General features: G+C 36.1%; 4 protein-coding genes and 1 pseudogene across 4 annotated transcripts; 3 read left to right on the forward strand and 2 right to left on the reverse strand.

Moving 5' to 3' along the window:
* Window positions 1-1,302: 1,302 nt before the first annotated feature.
* Window positions 1,303-4,690, reverse strand: LOC111209045 (annotated as a pseudogene).
* Window positions 4,691-7,452: 2,762 nt separating this feature from the next.
* Window positions 7,453-9,931, reverse strand: LOC106412019 (inositol-tetrakisphosphate 1-kinase 2). Its single transcript, XM_013852907.3, has 10 exons — window positions 9,736-9,931; window positions 9,452-9,629; window positions 9,008-9,089; window positions 8,884-8,916; window positions 8,693-8,813; window positions 8,509-8,601; window positions 8,310-8,429; window positions 8,002-8,234; window positions 7,848-7,932; window positions 7,453-7,772 (listed from the first exon to the last, which is right to left on the reverse strand). Exons 2-10 carry the CDS (start codon window positions 9,625-9,627, stop codon window positions 7,663-7,665), a joined length of 1,053 nt encoding a protein of 350 aa, XP_013708361.1. The 5' UTR covers window positions 9,628-9,629; window positions 9,736-9,931; the 3' UTR covers window positions 7,453-7,662.
* An 871-nt stretch (window positions 9,932-10,802) lies between these two features.
* Window positions 10,803-11,474, forward strand: LOC106413245. Its single transcript, XM_013854056.1, has 2 exons — window positions 10,803-11,054; window positions 11,148-11,474. The coding sequence occupies exons 1-2, from the start codon at window positions 10,803-10,805 to the stop codon at window positions 11,472-11,474; spliced, it is 579 nt and encodes a 192-aa protein (XP_013709510.1).
* Window positions 11,475-19,481: 8,007 nt separating this feature from the next.
* Window positions 19,482-23,453, forward strand: LOC106415524 (vacuolar-sorting receptor 3). Its single transcript, XM_013856265.3, has 12 exons — window positions 19,482-20,063; window positions 20,451-21,143; window positions 21,214-21,302; window positions 21,372-21,441; window positions 21,503-21,586; window positions 21,667-21,743; window positions 21,817-21,898; window positions 22,363-22,445; window positions 22,531-22,597; window positions 22,673-22,801; window positions 22,881-22,990; window positions 23,108-23,453. Exons 1-12 carry the CDS (start codon window positions 19,751-19,753, stop codon window positions 23,204-23,206), a joined length of 1,896 nt encoding a protein of 631 aa, XP_013711719.1. The 5' UTR covers window positions 19,482-19,750; the 3' UTR covers window positions 23,207-23,453.
* Window positions 23,454-23,743: 290 nt separating this feature from the next.
* Window positions 23,744-25,434, forward strand: LOC106416260 (adenylyl-sulfate kinase 1, chloroplastic). Its single transcript, XM_013857113.3, has 7 exons — window positions 23,744-24,038; window positions 24,127-24,267; window positions 24,436-24,585; window positions 24,662-24,780; window positions 24,879-24,963; window positions 25,041-25,087; window positions 25,177-25,434. Exons 1-7 carry the CDS (start codon window positions 23,840-23,842, stop codon window positions 25,270-25,272), a joined length of 837 nt encoding a protein of 278 aa, XP_013712567.1. The 5' UTR covers window positions 23,744-23,839; the 3' UTR covers window positions 25,273-25,434.
* The last annotated feature ends 799 nt before the right edge of the window (window positions 25,435-26,233 follow it).

Raw genomic sequence — 26,233 nt, forward strand, 5'->3', positions numbered from 1 at the left:
GCTCCTAAGTGTCGAGCATGACGTGATACCGCGAAGACACGTCCACCCATGACGATTTGATTGTGATGGTTCGCTCATGGCGGTACGTTCATGATGATGTCTATGGCGACTTGTCTTTGGCAGTTTGTCGATTGACACTTCATCCATGGCAACTTGTTCCGATAGTTCAGAACACTGTCCTCACAGATCGTTCGCGCAACCATCCCGGAGTAAGAAGTCTGATCGGAATCAGAAGTATATCGATGACAGCTCGCCCGAGACGGTCCGTCTATGACACTTCATCTATGGCAACCTAACCATGACGGCCCATTCATGATAATCGTCTGCGACATGGGTAAAGCACTGAGTCCATTTTCTTATAAACCCTCTTCGCAAAATTTATTGAGATCAACTTCATCTCTCTCAACGAACTGGGGCGCTTACTGTTGGACATGGACTTTGTCCCCAACAAGGCTTATAAGATAATGGGCTCAGCCCATTTAAAAGGGGGGTCACTAGGAAACCCTAGACCTCTTCTTTCTATAAATAAGGAGCCAACCTCCTTTGAGACTGGCTTGGACTCTCTTTTGGTCTCTCCTCCATCTCTCTCTACTTTTAGAGAGAGAAAAAACCTCAACACATGCTTTCATCTAGGCACTTGTGATCCTTTGTTGTAGAACTACGATTGGCTTGATCCCCTTTCGGGGTACGTAGGCAACCCTTCGCTGGGTCCAGCTATAATCATTAAACACTTTTTTTTATTCCCTTCGAGTCGGCTCCATCAAGTTCAAGCTCAGCATGAAGACTTCTCCTAACCCCACCGACGAGTCCTCGTCTCTTTCATTCACTAGTTTGTTGACAGTTCTCAGATCAAACACTTTCAAGCCACCTCCCTCCAGCCAGAGTTGTGATTCATTCTCAGCTCGTTCTCAATCGGTCACTCCGGCGGCGATAACTTACAAAAGCGTTGGGGTTGTGGAATACGCACCTTGAATCGCCATGGAACCCACAGATCCGAAACCACAACCATGATGGAGCAAGAAACTACCCAACTTCACAAAACTCTGATCTAGCCTTCTCCTCGACTTCTCGCCGTCCTCAACAGAATCCTCACCTGAGAATAAGAAAAATAAGATCAAAGCCCGCCTCTGAAAGATGTCTAAACTTCACCTCAACCAATTTGATATACCTCACCTCACCATGGTCGTAAAAGAAGAGCAAGGGGAGAGCAAGCGAGCCAAAACACCGCATCAAGCTCCATCTATGATGGTTAAGATATGCTTTAGTGATTTGATTGAAAAGGATAGAGAAATAAGGTAATATTGTTGGAGAGGAAAGCCTTTTTATCGATGAAAGAGAGAGATAATACGGTAAATATATATTTATTTTGTTGGAATAAAAGGGAAAAACAGAATTTAATAAAAATCATAGCTTTAAAATATTTCAGTGGCATGATTCTGTAAATACTGTTGAAATAGGAGGGCACCTCAAAAAAGGGCCTTCTGTTTTAATAGTATTGATTAATATTTTATTTTGTTAAAGAAAATACAAGTTTTTAAATCTGTTCGTTTTATATTGGAAACATCAGGATCATATTCGTTCTAAAATCTGTTTTTTTTTTTCATTTGAATGTTATAACACTAGTAGAAATATCAGTTTAGTCAGGCTTTAGTCATGATGGATGTATAGCATTTTTGAATTAGTTAAGAAATGATGATGAACAATGAATGACGAAAGTAGGGAAAAATAAGAATATTCGTGTCTGTTCGTGGTTACAAATGATATGGTTTTGTCACATAACTAACTACATATAGAATCACAATCAAGCTTAATAAGAATAACTCTCTTATTAATCTCTTGAGGAAAATAACCTCAAAATCTCAAGCTTTCTCAATCTCACACAATTCATAATCTCTCACTCAATCTCTCAACTCATAAGTTATGCAACACCCTTGCATCTCCTTATATATAAATCAAATTTCCTAAACTCATTAGGTATAACATATATTTAGATATTTCCTAATCCTTTAAACCATAACTCATAGGATTAGAAGTTAACTTATTTATCAAGTTTCTTTGTTTCTTCGAACTTAATCCAACATTCTCCTCCTTAAGCTTGAACTCCATTTTCGATAAGTCTTCAACAATACCTCTCATCTCCCAATCTACCGTTGAGCTCTCAAACGGTTTCTTGGTTTGTTCCATCTCGTGAAGCATCTTCTCCTACTTCTCGTTTGTTGACTTAATAACCAGTTTCCTATCTTCTACATGTGTCTCGTAATCCTGACCACCTAGGCTCAACAACCTTTTTTTCAATACGCGTTCACTCGACGCTTGGTGCAACGCTGAAGCTAAACTCTGCATTGCTGTCTCGCTCTTCTCCTCTTCCTCTTTCGACCTCTCCAGCTCTGACAAGGTCTTACCCTTCTCATCCTTGACAGTTTCAAGCTCAGTCTTTAATTTTATTTCCTCTTTCTCAACCTTAGATAACAACTCTTCCGCAGTCTCGAGTAGATGTTCAGGTTTCTCGAGAACCTGACTTTGCTTAAGCCCTACCTTCGCCATTAGCTTGGCCTTATCCTTGAGAGCAGTCACCTCACACTCCATAACCTGCAGTCGTGTATTGCTTCCTTCCAGCTGTTTTATCAAAGACACCAGCGAGACTGAGGCATATTTCTTCATCATGTTGGTTTCTTCCAACTGTTCCTCCTGTTCTATGGCTTTGTTACACCACTGGTCAGCAAAGCCGTACGCATGGGACCTTGCCATTTTAAAAACTTCTATCTCAGCATCAAGCTTCTCAATGATCTTATCTCGTTCTTTAACCTCTGCTTCAGAGCTTCTCGCTTTCTCAAGCTCACTTTTCAAAACAGCTATCTCTTTGTCGGAGATGGTTTCTTTCTCTTGACTAGAATCAAGTATTACCTTCAACTGTATCAACTCCGATGAAAAGATGTCTACTTTCCCTGCATGGATGGAAATCATTTTGCTAGTATTTTCTGCGCGTCGTTAGCTGCGGCCAGTTCTAAGCTAACTTTCTCAAGCTCTTGGGTTACCAACAGAAGAACAGCTGAGTCTGAAGCATGTTGATTCTTGACAATCTCGAGCTCTTTCTTAAGTTCTTCTTCTTTTCTATGAAAGGCCTCTACCCTTGCCTCAACGGTTTTGAATTCGCAATCCAAAAACCTGTTTGCTGGCCTTCCTGATGGCACAAAAACATGTTGTGCGGATCCTAAACAACACACGAGAGGAGGCCACCCGTACGTGTGACTGATATCTTCGCTTTCATGTTTGCTCAGATCAATCTCTTCTCCTTTACTGTCGGCATCAGTGGCTTCAACAGCCAAGGCTTCCTTGGCATCACTAACTCATCATATGTACTACTAGTATAGTGACTAAACCATCCTCCACGTCTTTATCTTTCTTAAGAGTCCTCTGTCTCACTTTCTTCTCTGTTTTTCCTTCCTCCACATCAGAAGAACTTGCTGCTGGTGAAGCTTTCTTTCTAGTTCTCAGTGGCTCCTTTGTGTCACTTTCGCTGTCTGAAACATCATCACTATCTACCAAAAACTGAGAGCTTTCTTCTATAGGGTCATCCTTTGCTATAAATTTCTTCTTCGTTGTTCTCACACCGCTCCTCTTAGTGACTTTGTTTGATTTCTTTCCCCCACCAGCGTTGTTTCCACCATGTTCTTCATCAAGAGGTGCAGACGCTGATAACTTTCTCCTGCCAGCAGCCATCATAAATGCAGGCACCACACTGTTACAGACTTGTGTAATCTTCTCAGCAGCTTCCATACCAACAGCTTTGGCAATATCGTTAGGCTGTGGTGCAGAAACATGTTCAAACCTTTTACCAGCTTGTTTTTCAATCCTGGACACGCCAGACTTTCTAGAACCGTATAACATAACCACAACTCCAGTGTTACCAGCTCCTCCTATTCGGCCAGAACAATTGATATAATCTTCAACATCACACTGGATAATTAACTGGACGTCATTGATATCTAGACCACGAGCAGTAATGTTTGTAGCACCACCAAGAACTATATTAAAAGTCGTGGCTTGAAGCTTCTCCCTCAACCGATCCGTGATTCTGAATTTCGATACAGCGTTAGGTTTATCAATTTTGACATCTTCCATGCTCAGCTTCACCTTCTTGCTGCTCCTTTCCTTCTTTTCCTTCTTAACATCATCGTTCTGCCCTGTATCAAGATACTCAGGGTCACGGTTCCATAACTTAGCCAAAGAATCAATCCACTCACAGACTTTAACAACTATGATCTCTTCCTCTGTATCAGAAGTTTCTTCGTCAGTTTCGTCTCCTTTGTCCTCATCGGTTTTAACTTCATACAGCAGGTAACCCCTCTTCCAAGCTTTCCCTGTCCTTTTATAATACAGCAGAGGAGATTTCTCATGTCTTCGACTTCCTTCACTAACTTTGGAGCTTTCAGTATTTAATATCTTATATCCACCAGAAACCCTCTTGTGCTTCTTTCTCTTCTTCGATTTCTTTATGCCAGCTTCAGAATCATGCCTTTCAACACTTGCGATCTTCTTTTTTATAGACTTAAAAAAAAAAAAAAAAAAAAAAAAATCTGCGAGGGTTCCTTGAGATTGAACCGCAATATTACTCATTGTCGTCATCTCTTCGACCGTGTAAGACTCCAGTGAATCTAACCTGAACGCCATAACCGTTAAAATTCCCCATAACATTTGCTCAAATCCGAATTTTAGGGATTGAACTTAATTAGAGGTCCAATATTGAACCCGTTGCTCTGATACCACATATAGAATCACAATCAAGCTTAATAAGAATAACTCTCTTATTAATATCTCGAGGAAAATAACTCAAGACCTCAAGCTCTCTCAATCTCACACAATTCATAATCTCTCACCCAATCTCTCAACTCATAAGTTATGCAACACCCCTACATCTCCTTATATATAAATCAAATTTCCTAAACTCATTAGGTATAACATATTTGGATATTTCTCAATCTTTTAAACCATAACTCGTTAGGATTAGAAGTTAACTTATTTATCAAGTTTCTTTTTTTCTTCAAGCTTAAGCCAACATAGACACGATTTTGCAACAAAATGTTTTGTAATTAGTTGTCATAAAATACAGGCATATCTTAAATCATGGTTACAAAAACATAGTAAATTTTTTTCCATCAAATTTGATTTTATTAATGATCAAAAAAGCCAAGTGTTATGGTATCACGTATTACATTTGGAACATAAGCATGATATATGAATTCTACTCGGTCTGGTGTTGGTGTTGTTTGTTTGGCCAGTAAGTCAGCACATGAATTGGATCCCCGGTTTGTCCAAGTGTGTTGTATGATCTGGAACTTTTGCTCCCATTTCCATATATCTGGTAACCAGTTTAAGACATCAACATTTTTTGTTTTCCTCGTAACCAAATTGATGACGATAGCATTATCTCCTTCAAAGATAACTTTTGAGTGACCTTGACTCCAACAATTCATCGTAGCACCAAGTAAAGCTTGTAGTTCTCAGAGGAAAGTTGTCGACGGAATTCTGTTTACGAAAAAACTATTTGTGCGCTTTTCGAAATGATTCTCTCTGTTTTCCATAATGTGTCCAAAACTTTTGAGCTGAATAAAAGAAAATGTCACATATAAATTACATAATCTTTTCTCTTATTTCTGACGTTGCACGTATTTTTTAATATTTTCCGACATGTAAAAATATATTTACTATTTAGAGCCCAAAAAGATAGTTCTACACAATTATACAGTAAATTTTTTATATATTAATAATGCTAAAATTATTTTATTAATTTATAGAATTATTAATTTATAAAAAATGATGTTTTAGATATCTTTTTTTTTAATTTATATTTTATAAAATAAAAAATAGTTAATTTTACCAGATATACATTAATTAAGTTTTAAAATTTGGATTATAAATTATTTTTTATTATATTATTTGGTGTATATGAAATGTGTTTCATAGAATTTAAATATAATTTTACTACGTATTATTAAAATATATTGAAATGTTAAGAAAATATAGAAATGAATTCCATTGTGAATATAGAATAAATAATATAAGATTTTGGTTGTACTTATATAAATTATACATATAAATTATTAATTTATAATTTTAATGGAACCATATATATATATGTAAATAAAAATTTTAAAAAATAAATTATCTTATTATTTATCAGATGGTGTCATATTGTAAATTGCTCCAACTCGAGACCGAAAAAAATTACTAATTTATAGTGTATTAATTTATAGAGTTTCTACGATAGTCATATATTTTATCCATACTCCAATGAGTATGATAATTTGGTTTCATCAAATAAAATGTTTCTATTTCATTTATCGTTTGTGTTTCTATTAAATGTTAACAATAACTTTTTCATGGTAATATGCGATTTGTTTAAATCACACACGAAAAGCACGTAAATTACGATTTGCCATTGCAGACATTTTAGCAAGTTTTAGGATTTTTAACGCTAAAACTCCTCAACTAAGTTTGTTTTGGGTAAAAACCCCTAAACTAAGTATTTAATGAAAAAACCCTCAAACTAATGTTATTTAATGAATTAAACCCTAGCAGGTCATAATTACTATTACTACCGGTAAATCTTTAATTTAGGGGTTTTTACATTAAGTAAACATAGTAGATGAGTTTTACCTTTAAAAATTTTTTAAACAAAAAAAAATCAAAATTTTTATAATATTATTTAAAAATTAGTAACTTTTTTTTGACAACATAAGCGAGAACTAAGTAACTGGACCGCGCGATTCAGAAAGCCAAACCGAAAATATTGAATCGACATATAACATAGCTGAAGGAGAACTCCTCGCACTACTTGCAAGTTTGTCCGCCATAGTATTTTATGCTCTTGGAATATGTCTGATCCGGAAGTTAGGGAAGAAAGTCTTACTGCGTCTAAATTCTTTATATAATTTTTGTTATATTTTCTCAGTTTTTACATTTTTAATTTATACATATATAATGTTGATGCTAAGAACACATCAAACTCAAATATTTACAAAAAAAAATTAAAAATGCTAATTTTGAAAATTTAAGTTGCTAATTTTGAAAATTTAAGTTACTAATTTTTAGATAATATTATAAAATTTTGATTTTTTTGATTTTTAATGGTAAAACCCCTCAACTATGTTTACTTAATGTAGAAACCCCTAAACTAATGATTTACCCGTAGTATTGGTAATTATAACCTGTTATGGTTTACTTCATTAAAGTTAATTTAGGGACTTTTACGTTAAATACTTAGTTTAGGGGTTTTTATCCAAAATAAAGATAGTTAAGGGGTTTTAACGTTAAAAATCATAAGTTTTAACTATCTGATAAATGAGGGAATCGAGGCCCACCCTAAAAGAATACTAAAGACCCAATCCGGCACATCATGTATTGCTTCTCAAAAATTTTGGTTCTACTAAAATTATCTTTCAGATAGCAAAGGAAAGCAACGTGATGTGGTTGATAATAGGAGAATGGCAATTTTGCAGTATCAGACATAGAGAAAGAACACAGATGTATGTGATCACCAATCAAAACTTGTTTATCAGCTACTGCTAGTAACAAGGAAGAGCTATTTTCTGTACATAGCTATCATATCTCAACACAAATATTTGAAGAAGGCAAGCGGTTTCTATCACTTTCAACCTCCTTTCACATATCTATTCCACTTTTCACACACAGTCCCTTCTCATGCTTCGCTTGCGCCAGTCCCAGGAAGAAATCAATGAACACCTGCTCGTAATCTGGCATCTTTCCATACCCTGCAATTGAATAACATTGACATTATCTGATTCAGCCATAGAGAGTTTCACAAAAAAAGGAGGTAAAGAACTTGCCAGGAAAATAGTTGATGTCAATGACATAAAACACATCTTGGCTCCCATGTTCTCTGATCATGTCTATGTTGAACAACCTGAGTCCCTACACACCAGAAAAAAACACAGATCTTACAATGGATAAACAATTGTATCAGACTCTTATAAAGCATACCAATCGGCTTCGTAATTCTCTCACAAGCCCTTCGAGTAATGGCTTTGGAGGTAGCTCTGCAACACGAGGGTCCAAGTCTGTTTTGTCAACTGAAGCCGCTGCAGATGATACCCTCGGGAATTGAAACACACCAGCAACTTTCTCTTTTTCAACATTACTAACATTCGGCAGAGAATAACGTCGGACCACCCTTATCACATCACCAACAACAAAAACCTTGAAGAGAACTCCACCTTGACATTAAAAAAGTGGGTGTCAAGACCTCATTGCAATATATCACATATTGAGGTGTAAGGTAAACCAGATACCATGATTAACAAATTCTTGAAGAACCAAAGGGGGCTCTAGTTTTGCAAGCGAGAGACAATCGTAGGCTAAGAACAACTGATGTGACTTTGCAGTTCCATCGACCAAAAGTGGCTTTGCAACTGGAAGACAAGTAAATACAAAATTGAGTTTTTTTAATCAGCTGTCCAAATAGTTAGTTATAAGTGAGCTGACTCATACCTAGTGGAAACTTGAGACCGGCTTTTGCAACTTCATTAGCACTTGATGTTGTATCTTGTAACACAACCATTTGTTTTGGAACACATATCATGCCTACAAAGAAAACACATCATCATTTTCACGGTATACATTAATAAGAGTATCCTACTCTAAAGATTGCAACAGTTAGAAAGTAGTTAGTTACCATCGCATTCTGCAAGATTCAAATCAGCAAGACCCTGGAGCATAGATTGTCGATTGTATATACGCTGGATTGAACCTGGTGGATCAAGCACGGTCACTTCTGGATGCTTTTGCTGGTAGTCCTACAAAACAGAGACAGAAACATAAGATACTGTTGTAGAAACAAAAGATCTGATGGTACTGTTCTCGAACCTGAATAACATCATGCCACTCATTTCCCAGTAACTGCAAGCAAACAATCCATTAGATTCCAAAGGGGGAAAAAAAAAAAACTTAACTTTCCAGCAGCAAAGGATAGATGCAAAGAACCACAAACCTTATGCAAAACGACATCAAAGGGGCCTTGGTCAGAGAGAGGCTTGTCCTGGTCAATGGAAACAAAGGATATGCCTTTCTTCCTGTAAACATGAAACGAAAGAGCTCATTTTCAGTATCTTCTTTTAAAATAACTATTACCAGATATGAGAAAAAGTAAATGAGACAAAAAGAATTAAAAATCATAAGTCAAGCCATGAAGACATTTTGACCTCCAAGTGGAAAACTAATCGAAATGATAAATATAAAGGGAATATTCCCATAGAAACAAAGAGATTCCTTCCCACAAGCATACTAAATCTATCCAAATACAAAAACAGTTGCATACTCAGTACAATGGACCAAAGTGACCATACACAGGAAACAAACAATCTTGGAAAAGAAGTAAAGTAAAGATTGTTACAACGTTCTTGGAACATATAGAAAAGAAGAAAAGGGGTATTACCTAGCAAGAACTTCGAGCTTGGGTTGCAAGAAACTCTGCTTCTTCTTAGACGTCAAAGCATACCCAATAACGAGCTTCTCCTCCTGATGTTGAGACGACGCCGTATCGAGTACCATTTCACCGTCTGCTTCATTTCCTTGAGGCACCATGTTATCTTCTTCTTCTTCCACTCGCATACCTAAACCAAAATAGCGAACGAACCCCAGAGACAAAATCAGAGATGAAGAATCGGGGGAAGAAGGAAACAGAGTGAGATTCAGCGGAGGAGTTAAGAAGAAAGGGACCCGAAAGAGAAAATTCGAACTTGGCGATTTTGCAAGAAAGGGTTCCTAATTTCTAATCAGAAGCAAATATTTATAGAGAGATTTTAGGTGGAATTGGTTTCGTTCCGAAGCTTCTTCGAACCTTTTTTTTCTTCTTGGGATTTTTTTTTTCTTTTTCTTTTGGTTTTCCTCTTCGAACCTCTCTCCGAATACCCCCATTACTGCTGCTGGGCCTTTTATTTTCCACGTGGCTCAGTTTTTCATTTTCTTTTTTGCATCAATGCTCCAGGTTTTCATTTTGTCGACGTAACGCAAGCTTACAAAATCCAAATGGAATACACGTATTTTTCATATTGTATCATTTTTTTTTGTAACTAAAATTTTTGAAAATATCTCAAAAACTTTCATAATGTATCATCGGATTAAAAATTATGACAAATGTTTTATATACAACAACTATACACACGACAATTTTACTTTATTTACGAGAATTCAACCTGATTGTACTTTGAAAGTTTCTTGTAAATATTGGAGATTATAAAATCAATTGTGAGGCTTTGATGTCTCTTGGACTATTCTGGGCTGGCTACTGGGCTTCGTACAAGATCCGAAGAGATAAGAAGATTGAGTTAGTTTCATCCTTATACAAAAAGTTTATAAAGCTTTATAGTCAAAGAATCACATTAAACAATTTTGTATAAATAGAGGTTTAGGCTTTCATTATTAGATACGACAACAAAACATATAATCTCTCATAGAACACACAACTAATGCGAGGTTTGTAATCTTTTCGATTCATAGTGATATAATGTTTGTCTCCGGTTTGGAGAGAACTCGCCAAACATATTGGTGTGTCGATTTGTTTGTAACAAGAATAGCCAAGGACGATTCTCTACCAGTGGTACCAGAGCGTAGGCTAATAGAGATCCAAGTTACAGAGATTCGAAGGCAAGGTTCAATAAACAAGCAAAGAGAATTCTTATCTGGTGTGGTGAAGAATACTCAGCTCGTTGGTATTGAAACTTGACGGTCACGGTGTGTTACAGCAACCTGCAAACAAGGAAACAAAGTTTACGGGTTAATAGAGGATGAAAGCAACTTCAGGGAAATTTGAAGTGGAGAAATTCGATGGAAAGGGTGACTTTGGTCTATGGAAGTGTAAGATGCTATGTCAGATTGAGATAGTAGGTTTGGGTTCTGTTCTTAAGGAGGAAACTTCTTCTACGGATGTTGAAGGTGAAGAACAGAAGGATACTAAACCTAATCCTAAGGAGCAAGATTGGGAGCTGCGTACAAAGAATCTGATCAGTATGTTTCTATCTGATCTTATTCTACGGAAGGTCATGCATGAACCAACGGCATTGGCTATGTGGAAGGCTCTAAAAGCGGAGTATCAGACCAAGATGTTACCTAATTGAATCTATATGAAGCAGAGATATGCAGGTTTCAGAACGGAAATTTTGGACGTGTTTCTGAAACTTGTGGTTGATCTAGCAAGTCTGGATATTAAGATCAATGAAGAAGATCTAGTTATTCAGATCTTAACCAGCTTATCTAAGCAATACGAGTCTCTCGTTGATGCTTTAAAATACGGTAGCAGAAAGGAGACTTTAACGGTCCGTGATTTTACAAGCTCGGCTTATTCTAAGGAAGTTGAATTAAGGGAGAAGGGACTTCTTAACAAGTCCAAAGGTAACTCGGAGGGTCTGTTTGCTGGCGACAACAGGGGCAGAGGTGAGAGGAAGAACGACAAGACTTGAAGAGCTAGATCTAAGGGCACAAACAAATCAAAATCAAGACCTAAGTTCTCTAAAGAATGTTGGACGTGTGGCAAGGAAGGAGGAACCATTGGTATTAGTGGCTAGCTAGAAAGCTACTAAGCACGAGTGGGTACTTGACTCTGGTTGCACATTCCATATCACCCCAAATAAAGATGTCTTATTTGATCTTGAAGACATGGAAGGAGAGGATGTTTTTGATGGGGGAATAACACTATCAACGAGATCAAAGGGATATAGAAGATTAGGATCATGAACGATGATGGATCAAGCGTGATTCTCACTGATGTGCGTTACATGCCAACAATGGGCAGAAACCTTATATCCTATGGTTTTCTGGAGAAGATGGGATGCAGATACGAAGGCAAAGACTTCACGGTGCAGTTTTACAAAGAGATCAGAAGGTTATTTCTGGAAAATACTGTGATGGCTTGTATTATTTACAAGGAACGGTATTGAATGGTGAAGCTGCATTCGCAAGGCCTGATATCGATATGACTAAGAGGTGGCACTCTAGACTTGGACATATGAGTTTAAAGGGCATGGATATCCTAGTCAAAGATGGATACTTAAACGAGAAGGGTGTGAAGACGTTGGAGTTTTGCAAGAATTGTGTTTTGGGCAAATCACATAAGTTAAGCTTTCCAAAGGGCAATCATTCGTCTAAGGAAGTCCTAGAATACATCCATTCAGACTTATGGGGTTCACCTTTGGTGGTTGAAAGTCTCGGAGGCTGCCACTACTTCGTTACATTCATTGATGACTTTTCTAAGAAAGTATGGATCTATTTCCTAAAGACAAAGGATGAAGTGTTTCAGAACTTAAAAGAATGCAAACGTGGATACAGAGACATGCAAAAATGTGAAGTGTCTTAGGATGGATAACGGATTAGAGTTCTGCAATACACAGATGGACACTTTGTGTAATGAAGCAGGGATCAAATGACACATGACATGCGTCTATACTCCACAACAAAACGGAGTATCAAAACGCATGAACCGTACGATCATGGAGAATGTTCGGTGTCTGTTGACAGAGGCAAGCGTAGAGAAAAAGTTCTGGATGGAAGCGGCTTCGACGGCTGTCTACTTGATCAACTGATCACCAAGTTCAGCAATCAACTTCAAGCTATCGGAAGAGATGTGGTCTGGAACTAAAACGGACCTAAACCATCTAAGGAAGTTTGGATGCACAGCTTATGTTCACGTGACTCAAGCCAAAACCAGTTCAAGAGCAATGAAAGGAGTTTTGATGGGATATCCAATGGGGACTAAATGCTATCGAGTCTTGCTACCAGAAGAGTTGAGATGTGCAGTTAGTAGGAATGTGATTTTCAACGAAGAAGAGATGTTTAAAGACGTCAAAGAAATCAGCAAGAAGAAGAAGACAACAAAGAAAGTGACGTTCAATCCGGTGCTGATTCAAGGACCTTCAAACGCAGCTACTGACACATGTACAGAGGATTCAGTTCAAGGTGGAGTTTCTCCAGCATCAGGAAATTCGGAAACTGAATCTCAAGCTCAGAAAGTGAAGAAGAAGCTGTCGAAGATGAACGAGAAAATCTAGATAACTACATTCTTGCGAGAGACAGAATTAGAAGAGAAGTGAAGAAGCCTTCTAGGTTCAATGATTTAGACTGCGTGGCTTATGTTCTAGCTACAGCAGAAGAGATAAATATGGATGAACCTAAATCCTATTTAGAAGCAAGAAGAAGTAAAAGCTGGAACTTATGGAACGAAGGAATGCAAGAAGGGATGGACTCTTTGGAGATCAATCAGACTTGGAAGCTGGTTGAAAAACCAGAAAAGAAGAAAGATTATTAGCAACAAGTGGGTTTTCAAGCTGAAAATATGGATGACCTTGTTTTTCCATTAGTATATAAAACATGATATGTCCTTGTTTGCAAACTCCATTATCAAACCTGAAGTGCTCACGTAACGTGAATTTTAAAATCAAACGATAAAAAGGTACTGAAAGTGAAACAAAATTGTTAGGGGAAATTTATGGTCTTTTGTTTAATACAAAGTGTTCCACTAGCCAAAATGCTTTTCCATGTAAGCTCCAAAATCTCCAGAGACAAATCTTCTAGCACATGACTTAAAAACGATCTATATGTTAAGAAATAACTTATAATTTATAGTATCGAGAAATTTAAATAAGAGTAGAATTTGATACCCGTAGGAAGCAAATAACACTAGTATAAGGGAGAGAGTTTATTATAAGGAAGAGGAAGAAGATGTAATGGTTCATTGATTATAAACTCTTGTTCTTGTTTATGGTGTACAAAAGAGTGAGATGAGTGATGGTATTTATAGTGAACAACAATACATAAAATAACAAAGATGGTGCTTAATTTGGTAAATGAGTGGGTGATCATAGTGCTTGATGAGTAGATGATCATAGTGCTTGAGTTGGTAAATGAGTGGATGATTATAGTGCTTGAGTTTGGTAAAGAAGTGGATGATCATTTCAATGCTTATCTTATAACACTCCCCCTTGATCATCCATCTTGTATTACGTGGTGCCTCGTTAAAAACCTAGTCATGGAAAACCCAATGGGAAAAACCGTAGTAAAAGTAAAAAGAGTACAACTACGTAAGCTCCCCCTCGAATGAGTAGTCATAGAACCTTTAGAACAATGATAGATTTTCATCTCTCAAATTGTAACATTCTCTTTGGGTGTCTATCTTTTGTATGTTCTTTGTTGCCTCGTTAAAACCTTGTCATGGAAAAACCCAATGGGATAAAAAAAAACATGATAAGGAAAAAGAGTACAACCACACTTACTATCATATTTCTTTCCCTGGAAACAATATCTTCAGGATATGCATTCCAATCAACTCTCTTCAGAGAATTGAGCTTAAGAGAATAAACTCTATTCATTTCTATTATGATATCTAGGGCCTTTAGACTTCTTGTCCATAATTCTCTTTTGACTTAGACAATAGTTTATTGGTCTATTTGGATTTCAAACCAAATTTCTTACATACAATCGTCTAGAGATTCGCCTCGTACATACGAATTATTCATTTGTAACTATAGAAGTTACTATTATGATTTTCTTTCTTTTCATATGAAATTACATCTTTCAGTAATGAAAAAGATTAATAATTTTCTCAAATAACACTCTTACGTATGGTATTTCAGGACCAAACATATACGAGCGTCTTAAATAAAATACTTTAAGGATCTTTATGATAACATCTCAGTTTTAGATCTCCAGTTTAGAATACATAAAAACAATATGGTATTGTCAAAAGTTTTCTTCCAAAACATAATTTTTCTATAACTCTTCAAGAGTTTTGATTATATTCAAATCATGATTCTATTGATTTATAATCTCTTGATAAATATAAATGGATACATTTGTTAACCTTATAATATTTCATATATCCCATAAAATAGTTTGTTTCAATTCGATCGAATATGCAGAGTTCCCGGGAACATGATTTTGATATCATCAATCCTTCATGGATTATACTTTCAGGGATTAACATTTTTTAAGTGGATTGTTTTATTCAAGTTCATCCTTTATTACCAGACTATAAGGAACTTGAAAACTAGTTGCATCTACCACATGAAATTATGTCTCTTCACAATTAATTTCATATTGATCCTTCTTTGTGTGCAACGGTTCATTTACATCTCACTTGTTTTACATCTTTTAGTGTATGAACTACTGGTCCAAATACTTCTCTATTTCACAAGAAGTTTATATCTTTGTCTATTGCATCTTTCTGATTTGGCCAATCATTTCTTTGTGTACACTTTTCAATAGACTTTCTTTCATGATCCTCTTTCTCATTTATTATATCAACTGCTACTTTGCATGTATAATATCATCGACGTCAATTTTCTTATCGGTTCCATTTTGTTTCATACATGACATAACTTATTGAGATCTCTTCATTTGTCTCAGGTACCTGAATTTTCGTCAGTCATGTTTAATTTCTCTTCTGGAGATCATACAAAACTATATTGCCTCGTTTTGACCATTATCAATATATGCTCCTTTTCATTTACGAGGATTTATCTTGGGAACCAATCTGTCTACCACGCTGCAGGCGTGACTAGCAGTTTGATATTGTTCTTGTAGAACATTTATTCTTATTGGAGCATTTACAGCTGGTATATGTGACTTGATCACTATATTTATATGGGTCGTGTCTGACAACTGCTTTAGTAAGTTTTGAAATGAATTATCTTTTGGACTTCTATTTCACATTGTGTTTAGCCCGAGGATCAATGATAATTCATTTCAACTTATTTTCTTTTCCAGCTGTTTATTTTCTCCCCCTTATGTTGGAAGTACTAACTCACTTTTAGAATTCATGTATAGCCTTACTTATACTTTTCGGGATGGCTCTGGATTCTTAAGTGTCAATAGAGATTTATATCCAACATATATTTCCAACCTCGTTTGAAAACACATCTTCATTTGAAGCTCTGTGGCGGAGCAACATCCAACATTCTTAGATGAAAATGATTGGTTTCTGATCCTATACCAATGATGGGGGAGAACTAGTGAATATTTATTGGCTTGATGCGAACCAGTGTTGCTCAAAATGTTTAGCACTTATCTCAGTGAATGTGCTATAGTCGTTAAAGACTTTAAGAAGTGAATTCACCAATATTATAAAAATGCATAGTGGGTGATCAGTCCACTAACATCTTCGTTATTTATGCCAATATCTTATTTTGGCTGGTGAAAACCATATTACCCTTTTATCTTATGGGTAAGCAACATATGTCAAATCATTCGGAAGAATCTTCTGGTTCTTATATGACTATGCATATGACCTTTAAGTATATATTCGCATTATTAATGAACCAAAATGGTCTAACTGATTCATGCCAAATGTAAACTTCTAGTTTACTATACATTTATCTTCATTATACTAATCTTTGTGTAGTACAATATATAAGAGGCTGTAGATATTTTCTCTAAAATACTTATACTGCTTTGAGAATTATTTCTGATTGAAATGTATATATCATTTCGTTTGCTTATTGTCTCAACATAAGTGTCTCAAAATCTTACGGATTTACTTTGAGAAAAATTCATCAATCTTAGTTTTAGTGTAAACATAATCTTCTGGATGTTTGACTTATCATAAAAAGTGAGATTCTTTAACTCTTCCCCTCGAGATTATAATACTACAGGTTTATCAATCTCGAATGTATCTCATTTTCTAAATCAACAACATATCCTACATGGGTTATGTATTTTTCGTAGATCCTTTTAACTTTTGATACTTATAAAAATACAATACCTTAAGAACTTTAAATTGCATTCTTAAGAACTTTAAATTAAATTTTTATGTGCAGTAATACTATGTATACTTCTGGAGCATCATATATATCCTTTTTTTAAGCATTCTATAAGTTTTTACTACCTTGTATTGTACACACAATAAATTTTCTTTCATCTTCAGATGAATTCATAATTTCTTTTCTTTATTACCATGTTTATTTTCTCAACTTTAAGTGAGAGTATGAGTTCTATAAAGAAAATCTTTGGACCTTGACCTCATTTATGCTCACGTCTAAAACCACTATTTATGAGTTTTTTTAAATGTCATATTCTCTTCAGGAGAATGAATCATAATCAACTAGACGTGATTTATCAATAGATATTTTTCAATATATATGCATCATAAAAAAAAATTCTTGAAGAAATTTTACTTTTAAACTTAACATCCAACATAGTTGGCTTTATTTACAGACTTCAGGTCTTGTAATCTTTAAACACAAAATACAAAATGAGCTTTAGGTAATCACTTCAGGTGATAATACATTTTTTATATATATTATTCTCCAAAACTTGTGGATCTTTTAGAGTCAAGTTTTTAAACTTAAAATCCTCAATATAAATGGTAATAAAATCAAAATATTTCAAATATATATAAATATGTATTAACAAAGGTGTCTTATTATATCAGAAAATAAATAAAACTTTCATAGTAATTATTATATAGACTATATTATTACTCTCATGCTTTTTAACAAAGTTTAACCTATCAATCAATTTAATGAACAAATTTATACACTGCCAACTTCATGCAAATTGATTTATCTAATCAAGTTTGTTAAACTTGTATATAAAGCATAAAAATACTTATCTTATAAACAGAAGTATATCGGCGATGAAAGTTTCAGCTGTTCACGTTTCTGAATTGGCTGATAGCTTGTACATATCTTTCCGAGAGAATACACAATCCTGAAAACTTTAAATTTTGCTCATATAAACATGGCCATTACATTAGTAAATATCAACATATAATCCAAATTCTTTTATGATATTAGACCAAAGACTAATCGACTACAAAACTAACCGATTACAAATAATTTCTTTTATGATGTTAGACCATGAATCATAAAGTATGTTTCCTTAATACCATTAAACCATGAAGCATATTAAAGTATAATAAGCAAAATTTAATTCATCAAATAACTATTATTCTTACATATAGACAAGCGTTGATATATATATATATATATATATATATTTTTTTTTTTAGAATTTCGCAATTTTAAAATGAACCATTTATTATGAACTTCATAATTTAAAAACCGTTTACATTAATCATACAAGCAATAACAAGTAAATATAACGTAAACAAACATAAGGCGATGTTAATGCCAAAATATTCATCAGTGGTTCCTCCAACAAAAATAAAATACATAGCCGAAAAAATATAAATCGCACATAAAATTAAAGCTAAGCGACTCATCTTCATTGCGATTTGAAAATTTTGAGAGGAGATGAAATGTTTTTGGATGAGTGAATGAAGTGAAGAATGAGTTGTATTTATAGATGAAAATACTGTTCATAGCCGTTTGAAAAAGAGAAAAATTTTGAAAATTTTTCTTTGTGACCGTTGGGGTTAAATCGAGTGCACTAAAAATCAGTCTGAAAATATCGTATTAAACGATCAATCAAATCTATTAAATTTCATAAAATTTCGATAAAAATAAAAATTATGGTGAATAAATATTTTTTTGTTATGATAATAAATTATGCGACGGCTCAGCCGGTCAATGCAGGATAATAAATAAATTATACGGCGGCTCGGCCGACCAATTAGCAATAAACAAAATATAAGGTGGCTCAGCCGACTAGTTAACAACAAACAGAAAATAAAGGCGGCTCGGCCGTCCAGTTAACAATAAATAGAATATAAGGTGGCTCGGCCGACCAATAAATTAATTAAAATATTAATAAATAATATAGGCGGTATTCCGGCCATTATAACATAATATAAATAATAGTACATGCGGTATACCGACCATTATAGCAGAGTATATATGATACAATAAATTTTACCGAATTGCAGAACGATCGTGCTGATAACGTGTTAAGAAATAACTTATAATTTATAGTATCGAGAAATTTAAATAAGAGTAGAATTTGATACCCGTAGGAAGCAAATAACACTAGTATAAGGGAGAGAGTTTATTATAAGGAAGAAGAAGAAGATGTAATGGTTCTTTGATTATAAACTCTTGTTCTTGTTTATGGTGTACAAAAGAGTGAGATGAGTGATGGTATTTATAGTGAACAACAATACATAAAATAACAAAGATGGTGCTTAATTTGGTAAATGAGTGGGTGATCATAGTGCTTGATGAGTAGATGATCATAGTGCTTGAGTTGGTAAATGAGTGGATGATCATAGTGCTTGAGTTTGGTACAGAAGTGGATGATCATTTCAATGCTTATCTTATAACACTATACAATTTATAGGGATTGTGAATAGAGATGGAACTGATGTTTGCTTTGTGTTAAAACGAGTATCATCAAAATGAGTTTTAAAATTTTAATCTAAAATGAAATTTATCTTGATAATTCATCTAAATGAGTCTAATTGATGCATTTGGATAAAAATGAATTTGTTCAAAGTAATAAATGATGAATTTACTCTTATCAAAATAAAACATTTAGATCCAAACTTAGATAAACAAACAATCCTTGATATACTTTGGGTCAATTAGGTGACCCATTTGTTTTTTTTTTTAATTTTTGACTCTGCCTCGTCGGCTAAAGTCTTCACTCGCACCGGAAACGTGGAAAGAAAAAGAACCGAATTTTATTTTCTCGGTGTTTCTCGGGCAACACTCGCATATTGCAATCGAGTTCAGACAAGGAGTGATTTTCAACAATCAACGCTCCAATTCAGACAAGGAGTAAGTTTGTGCCTTTTTTTGTGTCAGATCCTTTTGAGTTTGGTCGTAGTGTCGAGGCGGAGATCTCGACGATGAAGCAGCACAAGCAGAGCCACCTCCTCTGTTTTCTTCTTCCATGTCTGCTCCTCTCCATACCCTTCTGCTCCGAGGCTCGATTCGTGGTGGAGAAGAACAGCTTATCGGTGACCTCCCCGGAGAGCATAAAGGGGACTCACGACAGCGCGATTGGCAACTTCGGGATCCCTCAGTACGGCGGAAGCATGGCCGGCACCGTAATTTATCCGAAGGAGAATCAGAAATCGTGCAAAGAGTTCAGCGATTTCTCTATTTCTTTTAAGTCGCAGCCTGGTGCTCTCCCTACCTTCCTCTTGGTTGATCGTGGAGGTTCAAAACTAAACTCTAAACTCCTTTTACTCCTTTGAGTTACTTCTTTGTATCTTATAATTGATGTTAGATTTAGGAAATGTAATGCCTTTCTTCTAATTTTGTTAATGTTTCTGCATAAGCTTAGCCCAAAGTCTCACTATATTTTTTTTTTCCCGGCAAATCGGATTAGATTTAGGAAATGTAATGCCTTTCTTTCATGTTTCTGCATAAGCTTAGCTCAGTGTTCTAAAATTCGGTCTAGACAGGCACCTAAAAAAAACTATTTTCTCAAACAATCTAAGGCGCTCGTCTAAACAATAATCTTCTATAAGAACTACCGCCTAGTGATTTCTTGAACATTGGATTAGCCTAATGGATGATTGTATTATGTGTGTTGTGTTGTAGATTGTTTTTTCGCTTTGAAGGTCTGGAACGCGCAAAAAGCCGGTGCTTCCGCTGTTCTCGTAGCAGACAATGTTGATGAGCCTTTGATCACTATGGACACACCAGAAGAGGATATTTCATCAGCCAAATACGTTGAGAATATCACCATACCTTCTGCTCTCGTCACGAAAGGTTTCGGCGAGAAGCTGAAGAAATCAATCAGCGGAGGTGACATGGTGAACTTGAATCTCGACTGGAGAGAAGCCGTCCCTCACCCTGACGCCCGCGTCGAGTACGAGCTCTGGACCAACAGCAACGACGAGTGCGGGGTCAAGTGCGACATGCTGATGGAGTTTGTCAAAGATTTCAAAGGCGCTGCGCAGATTCTGGAGAAAGGCGGGTACACGCAGTTTAGGCCTCATTACATCACTTGGTATTGTCCTCACGCGTTCACGCTGAGTCGGCAGTGTAAGTCTCAGTGTATCAACAAGGGGAGGTACTGCGCTCCTGATCCGGAGCAGGACTTTAGCTCCGGGTACGATGGGAAAGACGTGGTTGTGGAGAATTTGAGACAGCTTTGCGTTTACAAGGTGGCGAATGAGACCGGGAAACCGTGGGTCTGGTGGGATTACGTCACTGATTTTCAGATTAGATGTCCCATGAAGGAGAAGAAATACAACAAAGAATGTGCTGACTCGGTTATCAAATCTCTTGGTGAGTGTTTCTATTTATAGGTTGGAAATTTAAAGAACTTAATGATATATATATTTTTATGTATTTACAGGAATTGATAGTAGAAAACTAGACAAGTGTATGGGAGACCCTGATGCTGACTCGGACAATCCAGTTCTAAAGGAAGAACAAGATGCTCAAGTAAAATTACTTAAATGATAATCCATCTTAGCTGTGATGTTCTTTGAGGTACTTACATGTGTTGTGTAGGTCGGAAAGGGTTCAAGGGGTGATGTTACCATATTGCCTACATTGGTTGTTAACAACAGACAGTACCGAGGTTTGTCGCGTAAGACTTCTATACTCTAAGTTCATCTTGTTAAATAAATGTTTCCTTGCAGGCAAGTTGGAGAAGAGTGCTGTACTGAAGGCCCTATGTTCTGGATTTGAGGAGACGACTGAACCAGCTATATGCCTGAGCACAGGTATATACTGGTGGTGTTCAGTTAATTTGAACACTTAAATGTGAAATTTGAAATTCGGATTTTCTACTGCAAAATGACAGAGATGGAGTCAAACGAGTGCTTAGATAACAATGGCGGTTGTTGGCAAGATAAATCAGCCAACATAACTGCTTGCAAGGTATAGTGTGGTATTCGTCGCAAATGTTTTTTCTGTTATATATTATTATATATTAATCTGAGTAATTTTGCAGGATACTTTCCGGGGAAGAGTATGCGAGTGTCCTCTGGTTGATGGTGTGAAATTCAAAGGGGATGGATACAGCCACTGTGAACGTGAGTGTTCTTGTCATCTTAATAAGTAGTTTATAATTAATGGACTTGTTTTATTCAATAACAATCAGAGTATGACAAACTATTAGTCTAGTTACTTACAGAGCGACATATCTTGATATAGTTCCTTGTAGGCCTGGCATTCCGCGTGCCGGTTCGGGTAGTTTCGGGTTCGGTTCGGTTATTTGAGGGTTTGGTTCCGGTTTGGATCTTCGGGTCCGGGTTTTTTGCCCAGGCCTAGTTCCTTGTCTCGGATTGTAGAAAGAACGATTGGTATATGCTCGTATTTAATAGCTCATATTTTCCTGGTGATGAAAATTTAAATATAATGCTGGTTGCATGCTCACGAGAATTTTGAACTTTATATTCCATCTTTTACAACGGAAATGGATAAATTCTTTGCCTTTGCTGCTGTTGTGCTTCTGTTAGATGTCACATTTCATAGTTGCTTGGTGTTTTCATTGCAGCAAGCGGGCCAGGAAGATGCACGATCAACAATGGAGGTTGTTGGCATGAAGAGAGAGATGGACATGCGTTCTCTGCTTGTGTGGTTAGCTTTTCTTCACTTTTAGCTCTATCAATCTCACCGTATTATAATATAAGAGAGTCAAGTCTCAGTTTTGTGATACATTCAGGACAAGGACAGTGTTAAGTGCGAGTGTCCACCAGGATTCAAAGGAGATGGTGTTAAGAAGTGTGAAGGTTAGAGGACCCTCTCTCTCCAAACTTGTGTGACACTACTTCTTAATCCTCTTTTATAATGCTTCCTTTTACCAGACATTAATGAGTGCAAAGAGAAGAAAGCTTGTCAGTGCCCGGAATGTAGCTGCAAGAACACATGGGGAAGCTATGAGTGCTCTTGTAGCGGTGACCTTCTCTACATCAGAGATCATGACACTTGCATCAGTGAGTTTTCATGAACTTTCAAGTCTTAGAGTTTTAAGAATACATTACAAATAGGTTTCTTTTTCTTTTTGAAATTTAGGCAAGACTGGTTCACAAGTGAAATCAGCGTGGACGGCCGTTTGGCTTATAGTGTTATCATTGGGACTTGCAGCCGGTGGAGCGTACCTTGTTTACAAACATAGACTAAGGGTAAGCTTTTCTCTTCTTTGATTTGCCTTTTTTGTTTTGTGGCCTGAGATGTCTTTGGACCTAAACACGGTTGCTAGGGGGAATGTTTTTTTCTGTTTTGACTGTCTGGTTTTACAGCAATACATGGACTCAGAGATAAGAGCCATAATGGCACAGTACATGCCACTGGACAACCAACCGGAGGTCCCAAACCACGTGAATGATGAACGTGCTTGAGAGAGTGGAACGGTCCCACCTATTTATTCCTCGTTGTGGCCCTTGATGCCTATGTATCTCTGTAACCTACCAAATAGTGTATTTGCTGAAACAGGTTTGGAAATTTTCAATGGTTTTTTACTTTTTGTAACGCATACTCGTGTGTCTTACTTACTATTTTCACTTGTGTCCATGGGACTTGTGTACTACGGAAACTTTTATTTAGCTTCGTGGAATTAGAAAAGAGAGAATATAATTTAAAGTTCGATTTTGATTTCCAATATTTAGTCTGACAGAAGTCCGATTCTTTGTTCTAGTTCTTTTCTTTTACCTATAAAATCTAAGAATGTAGATGCAAATCCATGTCAAGTACATTTGTTCAACAATTTTGACCAAAAAAACTTCCAACAATTTTGGCCAAAAAAAGTTCAACAATATACAAAACGACATCGTTTTAAAAATCAAAAAAAGAAAAACGTGGCCAACAACATTTCTATTTTCACCAGTTTACCTACCCAATAATCGCTCTTTTTAACGGTCACATTTTCCTCCTTTCTTAATTAAACTTTCTTAACCCCCCCCCCCCCAAAAAACACATTTCCTTATTTTACCGCTTTTTCTTCTTCGATCTCTCTCTAATTGAATTCGGATCTCATGATGATCGGAGCTAAATCGTTTCTAGGCCTTCCAATCGCATCTCCCAAAGGGATAATATCCGACAGCAATTCATTGAGTACTAACTCGAGATCTGTCGGTGTTCTTCGTGCTTGTGTTTCCATGGAAGGATCTCAAACCATGAGCCATAGCAAAAATGGATCTCTCCCTGAGCTAAAATCGGTCAATGGTCACACAGGTATACAAGATTTTGTTTCATATATATTTTTTTTTTGATCCCCATGGGGGAAAAAATGTCAAGAGTATTTATTTTCACTTTTGATTAGGACAAAAGCAAGGACCATTGTCTACGGTCGGAAACTCGACGAACATAAAGTGGCATGAATGTCCTGTTGAGAAAGTTGATAGACAGAGGTTGCTTGACCAGAAAGGATGTGTGATTTGGGTCACTGGTCTTAGTGGTTCAGGTTTGTGTAGCTATCAATAGTTTTCGAAATATCTATGTTGGAAATATAAAAGTGATTTAAATAATATATAAAAGATTTGGGTCATTCCACCCACTGCCGGTTTTAAATTGGAAACTTAACAATCTAGTTTTGGGTCTATGTGAAATCTAAACATTATTGTATTTGTAGGGAAGAGCACTTTAGCTTGTGCTTTGAACCAGAAGCTGTACCAAAAGGGGAAACTTTGTTATATTCTCGATGGAGATAATGTACGCCACGGCTTAAACCGTGATCTCAGCTTTAAAGCGGAGGATCGTGCTGAGAACATTCGTAGAGTCGGTGAGCTCTAAAGCCTAACTAAAAAAATCTTCTTAAAACGTTAACAACGAATCTCATTTAATTGGCTTTGTTTTAGGAGAGGTTGCTAAGCTTTTTGCGGATGCTGGAATCATATGCATTGCAAGTTTGATTTCTCCTTACAGAAGAGACAGGGACGCTTGTCGTACTTTGCTTCCTGAGGGAGATTTTGTTGAGGTACTTTGAGAGAACATGGGTTTTGTTTTTGTAATCTCTCTAGTCTATATTGAAAGTTTTCAAGATTTTGAGTAAAGTTGGTGTTTGATTATATATAGGTGTTCATGAATGTACCGCTTGAAGTTTGTGAGGCTAGGGATCCAAAGGGTCTGTACAAGCTTGCACGTGCAGGAAAGATTAAAGGTTTGTAATTTTTGTGACTTGTTTTTGTCTCAGTGAGATCCCGAGATGATATATTATCGTTTGAAATGTTTCCATAGGTTTTACCGGGATTGATGACCCTTACGAGCCACCATTGAACTGTGAGGTAATAGAACATCACTTTGGTTCTTGATCTAGATCCTGAGCTTTTCGTGTTTTACCTTATGTTCTTGTTTTTTTTTCTGCCATGTGAAGATTTCTCTAGGAGAAGAAGGAACGGGAACTTCTCCGATCGAAATGGCTGAAACAGTCGTTGCATACTTAGAACACAAGGGTTATCTTAAGGCATAAAATACTATTAGACTGTGGGTTACCTTCAACCGCACATATTTGTTATTCCATGGTTTTAGTTCTATTAAACGAGCCAAGAGTACAAAATTAATAAAGTTCATGGCTGTTATTATGGAATCATAAGCGTAAAAGAATAAATATAATCTCTTAATTTTTCTTGTCCATTACGTATTTTGAATCTTCATGTAATGGCTCTACATATAACATAAATGAAGGGCTAACTAGCCTACTCAATATTTATATATTTATCCTCCAATATACTTCTGTATTAGTGTTTACCCTGATGAAACCAAAAATTTCATATCTCGTCTCTAGTGCCGTGGAAAACTTGCTCATAATCTTCATGTAATGACTTCTTGTGTAAACTATGGGAAATAACGAAATATCGTCTTCTAGACTCTACTCATATGACTTGGCGATGATTGCCTTCTTTTAAACATCTATATATTCGCCACATAAGAATGTTTTTTTTTGTTTAAATTTGGCACATAATAAATCTTATATAAAATGTGTGTGTTTTGAAATGTAAGTTTTTTTGATAAACGTGGTATGATCCCAAAAGCTTTCTAGGACTAAGGACTAATCACTACGAAGCTTTCATGATCCGCATTTTCTTATCACTTAAGGCGTTGCGGATGGCCAAGGGAATCAAACCCATGGCGGTACCCACAACTGCCAGCCCTTTACCACTAGACGAATTTAAGTTATCAACATGCCCATCTTTGGGCATGTGCTCAAGGCACATTTGCACATGGTCCAAAATCTTTTATGCAAAATTTAGTTAGAAATTAGGGTCCTTTGCTAAAATATTATGGCCCATTTTAATAGATTACATGTGAATTTTTATAAACTGCACTGGCCAAATAAAAGTCTGGGACGGGTTATCAACCAGTGCTGGATTTAAAAGTAGACTAGATTTTGATCCGCGCTTTAAAAGCGCGGGATATTATGCATTGTCATA

This window comes from Brassica napus, chromosome C3, assembly GCF_020379485.1.
Source record: "Brassica napus cultivar Da-Ae chromosome C3, Da-Ae, whole genome shotgun sequence".
Taxonomy (NCBI): Eukaryota; Viridiplantae; Streptophyta; class Magnoliopsida; order Brassicales; family Brassicaceae; genus Brassica; species Brassica napus.

What these genes read in the sequence shown, in the direction of transcription:
- LOC106412019 (XM_013852907.3), bottom strand. Translation starts at nt 9,627, where the DNA reads ATGCGAGTGGAAGAAGAAGAAGATAACATGGTGCCTCAAGGAAATGAA. An exon ending in TTGATGTCGTTTTGCATAAG is followed by an intron (nt 8,917 to 9,007) that starts GTTTGTGGTTCT and finishes GTTTGCTTGCAG; the next exon opens with TTACTGGGAAATGAGTGGCA. An exon ending in AGTGGCATGATGTTATTCAG is followed by an intron (nt 8,814 to 8,883) that starts GTTCGAGAACAG and finishes TCTGTTTTGTAG; the next exon opens with GACTACCAGCAAAAGCATCC.
- LOC106413245 (XM_013854056.1), top strand. Translation starts at nt 10,803, where the DNA reads ATGAAAGCAACTTCAGGGAAATTTGAAGTGGAGAAATTCGATGGAAAG. An exon ending in CTGATCTTATTCTACGGAAG is followed by an intron (nt 11,055 to 11,147) that starts GTCATGCATGAA and finishes TATATGAAGCAG; the next exon opens with AGATATGCAGGTTTCAGAAC.
- LOC106415524 (XM_013856265.3), top strand. Translation starts at nt 19,751, where the DNA reads ATGAAGCAGCACAAGCAGAGCCACCTCCTCTGTTTTCTTCTTCCATGT. An exon ending in CTCGGTTATCAAATCTCTTG is followed by an intron (nt 21,144 to 21,213) that starts GTGAGTGTTTCT and finishes ATGTATTTACAG; the next exon opens with GAATTGATAGTAGAAAACTA. An exon ending in ATGCGTTCTCTGCTTGTGTG is followed by an intron (nt 22,446 to 22,530) that starts GTTAGCTTTTCT and finishes TGATACATTCAG; the next exon opens with GACAAGGACAGTGTTAAGTG.
- LOC106416260 (XM_013857113.3), top strand. Translation starts at nt 23,840, where the DNA reads ATGATGATCGGAGCTAAATCGTTTCTAGGCCTTCCAATCGCATCTCCC. An exon ending in CTGAGGGAGATTTTGTTGAG is followed by an intron (nt 24,781 to 24,878) that starts GTACTTTGAGAG and finishes GATTATATATAG; the next exon opens with GTGTTCATGAATGTACCGCT. An exon ending in AGCCACCATTGAACTGTGAG is followed by an intron (nt 25,088 to 25,176) that starts GTAATAGAACAT and finishes TGCCATGTGAAG; the next exon opens with ATTTCTCTAGGAGAAGAAGG.